The 9,585-nt window shown below is 63.1% G+C and overlaps 1 protein-coding gene across 1 annotated transcript in view; it reads right to left on the bottom strand.

Moving 5' to 3' along the window:
- The window catches only part of CLCN2 (chloride voltage-gated channel 2), an 8,099-nt gene extending 2,804 nt beyond the window's left edge, over nt 1-5,295 (bottom strand). The window contains exons 1-16 of the mRNA XM_029960723.1: nt 4,919-5,295; nt 4,306-4,437; nt 4,063-4,191; nt 3,407-3,540; nt 3,244-3,321; nt 3,056-3,134; nt 2,336-2,461; nt 2,184-2,268; nt 1,967-2,068; nt 1,798-1,882; nt 1,565-1,720; nt 1,127-1,196; nt 843-953; nt 375-588; nt 144-277; nt 8-25 (exon numbers count right to left, since the gene is read on the bottom strand). Coding sequence (XP_029816583.1) covers nt 8-25; nt 144-277; nt 375-588; nt 843-953; nt 1,127-1,196; nt 1,565-1,720; nt 1,798-1,882; nt 1,967-2,068; nt 2,184-2,268; nt 2,336-2,461; nt 3,056-3,134; nt 3,244-3,321; nt 3,407-3,540; nt 4,063-4,191; nt 4,306-4,437; nt 4,919-5,063 — 1,798 coding nt within the window. The 5' untranslated portion in view covers nt 5,064-5,295. The remainder of the gene's footprint in view (nt 1-7; nt 26-143; nt 278-374; nt 589-842; nt 954-1,126; nt 1,197-1,564; nt 1,721-1,797; nt 1,883-1,966; nt 2,069-2,183; nt 2,269-2,335; nt 2,462-3,055; nt 3,135-3,243; nt 3,322-3,406; nt 3,541-4,062; nt 4,192-4,305; nt 4,438-4,918) is intronic.
- Nucleotides 5,296-9,585: the final 4,290 nt, after the last annotated feature.

The raw sequence follows: 9,585 nt of genomic DNA, 5'->3' as shown, positions 1-9,585 counted from the left end.
ATGGAGCCCAGCAGGATCATGGACTCTGCCAGAGGAAGCAAGGGGCAGCACTGACTTTTGATGTCCCCTTTGCCACCCACCCACCAACCTGGCATGTCCCATGGTTGGGGTGGGCACCGGCAGAGCCGCTGCCTGTGTCTCACCGGCTGACTCCACCAGCGGCAGGTTCTTCATCTTGGTGCTGTGCAGGACCTGCTGCAGGTCCCGGTACCTGCAGTTGAGGGTGACGTAGCGGATGTCCCGCACCATGATGTCTTCCACCCGCACGTTGTATTTCCTGGCCAGGGAGGGGAATGGTGGTCTCAGAGTGATGCAACCCCCTCCCCTTGTGCCTGGTGAGGGGCTTGGGGATGGGACGTGGGACAGACACTCACTCGTGGTGGCCCCAGCCCAGCTCAGGGAGGTAGGGCAGCTTCTTGATGCGGATGATGCTGTCGTAGAGGGAGGGCTGGAGGCTCTGAGCCACGGCATTGGCCAGGATGACAGCAATCATGACAGGCAGGATGTGCGAGATCTGCCCCGTCAGCTCGAAGACGATGACGGCCGTGGACACCGTGTGGGTGACAGCACCCGACAGTGCAGCCGCCCCTGCAGCCACCCCCAGGAGACACAGGGGTGGCTGTCAGGTGTTGCCTGCCAGGCTGGGTCCCCACCCTGGTTTCCCCCCCCTCTAGGTCATCTGCCACACCTGGAGCCCTTGGGACCTCCCAGGGACATCCCCAGTGGTGGTATCACTCTCAATTCCTGAGGTCAGCACATCAGCCCTGGGGAACCCACCGGGTCCTTTGGAGCATCTCCAGGTGATGCCCACCATGGTGTCCCCGTTCCAGCCCAGTGCTTACCCACCACGGCGTAGCCCCCTGGCACAATGCGGTAGGTGTTGCTCTCTGTGTGGATGCCATCAGGGAACCAGGCTGCCATGCTCTCCCCCACCAGGCGCCCGAAGGCTGCCCCTGCTCGCAGAGAGGGGCTGGGATCAGGCACAGGGCTCTCCTGGCACTTGACCCAGCCTCATGCCCTCTCCTCTGCCCAGGGGAGGGAACACCTGAGGACTCCTGAGGTGCCCAGTATGGGCTGGCAGTGGCTCCCTCCTCCCGCCATGCCCACACAAGGTACAGGGTCTCACCAATGACAAAGACAGGCATGAAGGCTCCACAGGGCACTGGGATGGTGGTGGCCAGGGCTGACATCCAGAACTGTGGGGGGGATGCAGATAGACATTAGTTGTCCTCCCTGCCCCAGCAGTGCCTCCTGCCCTTGCTGTGACCCGCAGCTGGCTGCTGTGGAGCAGCACATGGGCACCACACCCTGCCATGGGCATGGGCTCCTGTCAGGAGCACCCTGCCAGCTCCGCCCAGGTGGCACCTTGGTGGCTCCCAGCCAAGATGTCTTTGATAGTGTGTCAACACCACCCAGCCAACACCTTGGTGGCCTCTGGGAGCAGCCACCCAGTGGCTTCCGGTGCCACTGGCAACCATCCAGCACCTTCCTGGTGGCATCCAGGAGCTCCTCCCCATAAATTCCTGGTGGTACCTTGGGCCTGACTGGAGCAGGAACCACCCACCTTCATGAGGATAAAGACAACAAGGGTGACGAAGACGTTGGAGCGGGGATGGCGCCAGGCCTCCAGGATGCCCAAGTATTCGAACTCATCACTGAGCCCCTGCTTGGCCCACGTCTGGTTGTCAAAGAGCGTCACCAGGGTGTCCTTCTGGGTGAGCTGTTAATGGGCAGGGGTCAGCTAGGGCTGCTGGTGGCCCTGAGGTGGGGACCAGTGTGTCACCCCACATTGGGTACCTGGCCAGCCATGAACTGTCCAAAGCCAGGTGGGAAGGTCAGCGTGGAGATGATCAGTGTCACCAAGGCAGGGAAGAGCAGGCGCCTGGCAGGGTGGCACAGGGCAGGGAGTGGCTTTGGTGCAGCCTCAGCTGCACCACCCCACTTCTAGGGACCCCTGGTCACCTACTTCTTCATGAGGAAGCGGTTGATGGTCTTCTGACGACGCATGAACTGCACGATTTTGCGGTTGAGGTAGACGAAGAGCGCGCCCCCGAAGCCGCTGGCGATCCTGGGCAGAGCCAAGGGGTGAGCGCCCATGTGTCCTGCTGCCACCACCAGCACCACCAGCACTGCCACTGCCACCCCCAGAGCCATGGGATGGGTGCTGGGATGGCTGCACTCACCCGATGACAGCGAAGGCAGGCAGCTCCTGCAGGTCGAAGGGGAAGTCGAGACGGAAGCGGGTTTTGAACAGTGCCGTGATTGTCTCTGGGGGATGATGTGGATCAGCAGGGCTGGGTAGGGGACCCCTGTGCCCCCACCCTGCCAGAGGTACCTTCATCCTTGTTCCAGACAGCGAGGACACGGAAGATGAAGGCACTGAAGGTGGCAGCTAAGAAGCCGCGCCAGTAGTTGCGGACAGCGAAGAAGGTGGAGGTGACCTCAATGCTGAAGAGGACGCCTGGCATTGGGGGTAAGTGCACAAGGGAGGTGGCGAAATCCAGGCAGGCCCCCAGTGCCTGGCATGCTTCCCACCCCGAGTCCATGCTTGTGCACAGCCCATGGAGGTCTGGCTGGCCCCACAGACCCACTATAGGGCAGTTCAAGAGTTTCCCTGGCAAAGCACACAGCCAGTCCCAGCTGGACATGGCACAGCATCAGTCTACATGAGCGAGAGGGTAGCACAGGGGTGTGGGCAGCAACATGAAGGGTGGCACTGGAGTGGGGTGGGGTGCATACAGATGGACAGAGAGGCAGATGGGGCAGTGCAGCAGGCAAAGGGCAAGGAAAGAGTTAGACACATCACCAACCTACGGGTAGGGCTCAGCGGGACTGGAGTGGGGAGCTCCCTGGAGTGCAGGGCAGTAGGGGAGAGGACAAGAGCAGATGTTACACCTCTGGGAGGATGGTGCCCACTCCTCCCATCCTCCTCCCCGCTGAAAAGCACTGTCCTCTCCCATGCCAGCTGTCCTGGGGGTCCTGCTTGCCTTGCCAAGTGGCCCCTGGTGCCCATGTGGGAGGTGAGGGGAGTGTGGGGGGGCCAGGGTGACCCTACCTCCAATGGGGGCGGCGAAACAGCAGCCGACACCGACGGCGCAGGCGGCTGCCAGCATTTCAATGTTCCTTGCCTCATTCTGCAGGGGAGACAGGGGTGAGTGGACACTACCTCCGTACCTCTGTCACTGCCAAACCTGCTGGGGGGCACGGGTTTAAGCCCTCCTGGGGTCAGCCTGCCTTGCTCACCTCGTAGAAGCCCCCGAAGAGGGAGAGGAAGCGGCTGAGCAGGGCTGCACACATGCTGGCGATGTGGACAAAGGGACCCTGTGAGGACAACAGAGGGAATGAGGACAGTGGCCTCACCCCCCTCCTGGCCCCCTGCCCACCCTGCCTCAGGCACTGCCCTCACCTCCTTGCCCAGGGGCATGCCGCTGCCCAGGGCACATGTCAGCCCGATCACCTTGGCCACAAAGGTCTTGAGGGTGAGGTACTCCTTCAGCACGACGCCCCGCAGGATGGTCTTCATCTCGGGGATGCCTGAGCCTGGCACCATAGAGACAGCCTTGACCCACAGCCATAAAGTGGGGGACAGTGGGGAGACTCTGCCCCACATTTATGGGGGGTAATCCTTAATGCTCTGCTACACCCCACTGCTACAGGGAGACCCCAGAGACACCTCTCTCCACAGTACAGTTGGCAGCCCCATTACAGTGTAGGGACAGCTCAAGCCATAGCCCTATGTGGACCCCAATCTCATAGCCCCCAGGATACACCCTGAAGATCAGATCTTAGCCCTAGGAAGACCCTCAAGACTGCTTGCCTCATAGCCCAGGAGGACATCCATCCCTTAACTCACAGGAGACTCTCTGAAGACAACCTCATCCCCCTCGGAAGACCCCAACCCCATAGCTCAGGATGACAACCAAATCATAGCCCCCAAGGAGACCCTCTGAATACCAGCCCATAGCCCTAGAAAGACCCCAAGGACCCCTAGGAGGACCCCCAGTGCACCGCCCCAGGGAGTAGACACCCTTTTAGGGTGCAGGCAGCCCCCCAGTGCCTTACCCACGGCCTGGGGGGCAAGGATCTGGGTGAAGCCGGCTGAGAAAGTGATGAGCACAGTAGGGTAGGTGACCCAGGCCATGTACTGCAGCAGCACGTTGGTGTCCAGGCCCCCATACATCCACTTCTGAGCTGTGGGAACAACCGGCCAGGTGGGTCACGGGTGGCACAGGACATGGCATGGCCCCAAGGCATGGCCACCCCCTGCCCTGCCCTGGCCCCAGGAGCCCACTGGTGCCCGCTTACCTTGGAGGCAGGTGGCAATGGCAAAGTCCATGGCCCAGCTGACCAGTGCCATGACCAGCCCCAGCAGGATGAGGAAGACCCAGTCCTCGCCCACCTTGGAGATGAGGAACCGCTGGCACTGCAAGGCGCAGACTGCAGACACAAAGGCAGGCTCAGGGCCGAGTGCCTCAGGGGTGGGCACACCAGGGTGGTGGGGCCAGGCTGGCAGCGACAGAAATGCTCACAACTGGCAGCACCAATCCAGCACCGCTGGTACTATCCGGTGCAGGAGCACCCCTGTGCCCAGCCATCACAGCCAGCTGGCTGTGCACAGCCACTCACAGCACTGCCAGGCACGCACCTCCCTCCAGCACGGCCCCCCTGGCACGGCCCCAGGCAGAGGGGCTGGGGGCCCCCAGTCCCTGCGGCGTGCCTGGCTATTTTAGGCCATTGTGTCCCCACTGCCCGGCGGGCAGGTGGCATTGTCCTCGGCGCCGGTGTCCCATGACAGCCAGAGAAAACTCTACCCGCCCCACCACTGTGGCGGGGTGGGCAACTGTGTCCAGACTGCGCTGCTGTGGGGCTGTGCCCACCTGTGTCCACCTGCTGTGTGTCTTATCCTGGTGACCCTTACCGCGACAAGGGGCACACCGGCCCTGGGTGTACTCCAGCAGCTCGGAGGGCCGGCGGGGCCGAGGGGTGTCCCCCTCCTGCAGCCGCAGCCGGGCTGCCTCATCCTTGGCAAAGGTGCCCAAGTCCTGAGTGTAACGTCCATACATCTGGGAGAGAAGAAGTAGAGAGGGGTGTTATGGGGGGCTGGCACCCCAGCTCCTGCACCCAAGTGGGGAAACTGAGTCAAGGGAGCAGTGGGCACACTGGCATGGCCTCCCAACACCGGAGGTGCCAGGCGAGGAAACAGGCAGCCATGGCACCCCCAGGCAAAGGGGCGGTGGTGCCTGTGGGAGTGCCTGCCTGCCAGGCAGGGTGTGGGAAGGAGCCAGGTGGATAAGGTGTGTGTGGATCGATGGCGTTTTCCCCATGTGCCCAAAGCAAGCAGCTGAAACGTTGGTACCAGTCCCCGGCCCTGCCCAGGTGCCCCAGGCACCAGGCTGGGCTGGCGAAGGGTGGGGAAGGGCCTCCAGTGATGGGAGCATGGCCAGCTTGGCCAGGAGACTCTCTGAGGGCTGATACTGGGGTTGTGCTGGCGCCCTGCAGGCACCAGGCTGGGCTGGTGAAGGGTGGGGAAGGGCCTCCAGTGATGGGAGCATGGCCAGCTTGGCCAGGAGACTCTCTGAGGGCTGATACTGGGGTTGTGCTGGCGCCCTGCAGGCACCACACCCCAACATTGCTAAGAGCAGGGCTGGGATACCCCCCTGGAGATAGCCTCAGCAGATCACATGTGACATGAGCTGGCTGGTCTCAGCTGGCAGCAGGGAGGCAGGAGGACAGTGGGAGAGAGGGTGTACGCCCAGTTCCAGAAAAGAGGGAGGCACAGCATCAGGCCCAGGGCAGTCCCTGGGTTGTGAGGAGGGAGATTAGGGAGAAAGGGGGTACAAGTGGCTCTGTTCCCACATAGGGGTCACCTTCCCTGCTCCTTGGGTGCATCCTGCCTGGCTGTGGCACGTGGCCTGGTCCTGGCAGGGGGGTGACCCTGGCAGTGCCCCCTGTGCAGGCCAGGAGCTCTTTGTGCCCGTCCTCCCCACTGAGCCAGGGGCATTTGTCCCGCACTGGCGGGCACTGCCAAGGACTCGGTTGCTTGGTTTCCGCCTCCACTCCCCCCGGCACGACCTGAATGCCAAGCGCCAGAGGTTGGCTCGGCACAAAGGGAGGCTTCAGGGCTGCAGAGGCCCTGCCAGGCTCCCACGTCGGGACAACGTGAGCCCCATGCTGATGGCGTGCCCACCCGCCGTGCTGTGCCAGGGCAGCGCGTGGCTGCCCAGCCAGGACGCAGCCGCCCTCCTTCCCGGCATGGCCCGTGCCGGCGCCCGGTGGAGGGGCAACACCACGGGTGGGCACTGTGCTTGGCACGTGGGCAGCCCAGCCCCAGCTGATGGTGGCAGTGCCCGCCCTGGATGCCTGGGTCCCATTCACGGCCTCTTGGCCTGCTGGCACGTGCCAGCTCCCTGTGGGGACAGCGCGAAGATGCACTTCTCACGGGACATCGCTCCTGCCCAGGTCGCTTGGGTAGGGAGCAGAAAGCAGCCAGAGCGGCGCCAGGCGGATTCTCTGCTGCCTAATACCCGGGTTGTGCTCAGCAATGGGAGGGAGGGTAGGGATGTCGGTGGGGAGAGGAGAGTACATTCATTTCCATTGCTGACCCTCTCCTGGCATGGATTTTCCCCCAAACTCCAGCTCAGCATGGGCTCAGTGGCTCCTTGCCCTGTGGAAAAGTGCTGGGGGGAAAGCACAGCCACCTCGAGGGGCCAAATCCAGCATTGGCTGCCAGAGGAAGACCCTGGCCGTGCATGGGGTCTTGCTTTCAAAGGCTCCCCTTGGGCGAAGCTTGTTTGCTCTGGAAGATGAAATGGGCCAGCACTCCAGGAGTGTTGTCCTCTTGCCAAGCCCCCGCCTCCCCCAGCCCCACTACTGACCCACAGCCAGCCCCAGACGAGACGGGAGCACCCCCAAGCTTAGTGCCCCCAAACTGGCTCCCACCTCCTAGGACTGTGCCAGGGGCTGCCACGCTGCCCCCCAGGTGTTGGGGCATGCGATGGGATGCCCAGTCCTGGGCGGTCTAGCTTGTTTGAGGGTGGTGGGATTTGCTCCCCGCTCTGCCTCACTTTGCAGCCAACCCCACTTGCAACAACAGGGATGAAAACAAAGGGGCTGTGCCACCCTGTTGCCACCTGTCACCCTCTGCCACCCTTCTGCCCCGTGCAGGCATGGGGCATGCCATGCCATGCCCCACAGGCAGGACATGGGACCCCCAGGGGTGCCTAGAGCTGAGCAGCCACAGCTGCTGTGCCCACAGCCCTGGCATGGCCAGGAAGGCCCGTGGTGGGCTCTCTCCTTCTTCCTCCTCCTCCTCCTCTGCTCGGGTTATTTTTCCACAAAGGCCTTTTGAAACACAAACAGCCCCGGGACTCCGGCCTCCGCCGCGAAGCAGCTGAACAATCACAGTGCTGGGCGGGCAGAGAGCGGGCAACGGGGGGGGCTGGCGGGGGGCACTCGGGGACACGGGCACGGGCCAAGGGTGCTATGTCAGTCCCAGGCTCCTGTGCTCTGGGCACTGGCTGTGCCACAGCCCCCTGGGCATTGCCAGCCTGCGGTGCCCACTATGCCTGGGTGATGCTGTGCCTGGGGCAGGGACTGGCATCTGGTGCTGCCATGTCCCCGTGCCACCCTGTCCCATAGCACTGAGCTTGCCTGGCAGCAGTGCCCACCTCCACATGGCTAATGCCAGCCAACCTTTTCCCTCAAATTTCCTGTAGGGGGGGATATTTAAAGGTGATGGGGGTGGGGGGCTCCTCAGGGCTGGCAGTGGGCAGGCAGAGGCCGGGGAGTGTGTCACGCTGCCCGTCTTAGCCGGGCTCTAATCGCCCTGAGCAGCTCGACAAGGAACAAGGGCAGTTTGTCAAGCTTAATCCCCCCACCCCAGGGGCCCTTTGCTTCCAGCCTGGCATGTGGGGGGCACGGGAGCTGACATGTACTCCATCACCCTTGGCATGCCAGGGGTTCCCGCAGACACCTGCCCTGTGTGGGAAGCCCAGGGAGGGATGCCATGGCGTGGGGAGACCTTTAGGGCTGGGGTCCCAAGGGCCATGGCCATAGCAGCCCAGGGCTGGTGAAATCCAGTGGGGATAAGGACGTGGGGTTGGGATGGGGCTCTTTGGGCATGGCTGTGCACAACTCTGCAGCCTGGCTGTGATGGCTTGGCTGTGGGCATGGGCAGCAAGAGCTGTCCCCAGGGCTGTCTGGCTCAGACCAGTCCATGCCAGGCTTCAGCTGGATCCTGACCCTCCTGGCAGGTGCTGGCAGAAGCTAGTTGTGGCACAGATGTACTGGGCAAGGCTGGGCACCCCTCCTGCCCAACACATGCCCAGGCAGCTCCCAAAATCCAGGTGTGAGGCTATGGGACAGGAACCCACATGCAGCCTCACCCATGTGCCCCAGGCAATTTCATGAGCCTCACTGAGCCCAGAGGCCATGGGGATGGGCACTACGGAGCACTCTGGGCACGGGTGCTACCCTGCCTGAAGAAAAGAAGGGCAAAGTCTGCTGGTGCTGTGCCTGACTGTCCTGATGCCAGCCCAGCGTGCCTGTGCCTCTCCCCTCACGCGCTGCCCGCAGGCTCCTCCACCCCGTGATGCCCAGCTGGGCTGGCCTCTCTGCTCACTCACCGTGACCAGGGCGCCGAGGGGGGCAGTCTGGGGCTGGCAGTGGGCAGAGGCACTCCCACAGCTCACCCCTGCACACCCCTGCTCCTGCCCCCGACTGCTCCTTAGCCCAGCCCTGCTGGGAAGGACCACAGGGCCAATAAGGTTGTGGAGATGCTGGCACAGCTGGGGCTCCCACGGTGGGCCAGTGTCCCACAGCCACCTGACAGCAGCGGGGAAGGGGCAGCTTGGGTTGGGCACTGAGAGGCACCATCAGACAAGGGATTTAGGTGCTTGGAAAGGCAATACAGAGGGTGCACAGCACAGCAGTGCCCTGACACTGCCCCGTGTTCCCATGCCAGGTGGGCAAGGCTCAGCAGGGCTGGCCCTGCTCACAGAAACTGGCTCAGGCTCTCAGCATACTTGGGCAGCTGTGGGCATGGGAACTCTGTGGCCACTCAGTCTCTGCTTCTCTGTCCACCTTCCTGTCGCTGCCTCTCTGAATGCTTTGCCGGGGCAAAGTACCATCTGCCTTGGGCACCATCCCAAGCAGAGGCCAGAGAAGAGCACCTTTGCCTGTAATGTCTGTGGGCAGTGGAGGGACTGGGGGCACAGCGGAGAAGGAGGGCAGCTCAGGACAGCAGGGCATCCTGGTGCCAGTGGGGAGGCCCCGGAGGAAAAGAAGTTGTAAACATGGGGCTAAGGTTGCAGGCAGAGGAGATACGTTATCTTGGGGGCAGAGGGCCGGGGACATGCAGTGCGGGGGGGTGAGGGGTGCCCGGGCGGTGCCTCTGGGAGCCCCCACAGGGTGGGCATCCTTCCCCAGTGGTGAGGGGGTTTGGCGGGGGGTGGTGAGGTGCGTGCAAAAGTCCTGCGCTGGGGGTCAGTGATCAGTTGGGCTCCTGCACCGCTGGGGGGACTGTGGGTGACACCCCAAACTGGAGACAGCACCCCAAACAGGGCACCGCGGAGCCCTGCCGCCCTG

Source organism: Manacus vitellinus, unplaced genomic scaffold (genome assembly GCF_001715985.3).
Source record: "Manacus vitellinus isolate BGI_N305 unplaced genomic scaffold, ASM171598v3 scaffold_29_pilon, whole genome shotgun sequence".
Lineage (NCBI taxonomy): Eukaryota > Metazoa > Chordata > Aves > Passeriformes > Pipridae > Manacus > Manacus vitellinus.
Note: the sequence above shows the minus strand (reverse complement) of the source record. Positions and strands in the feature narration are given on the sequence as shown.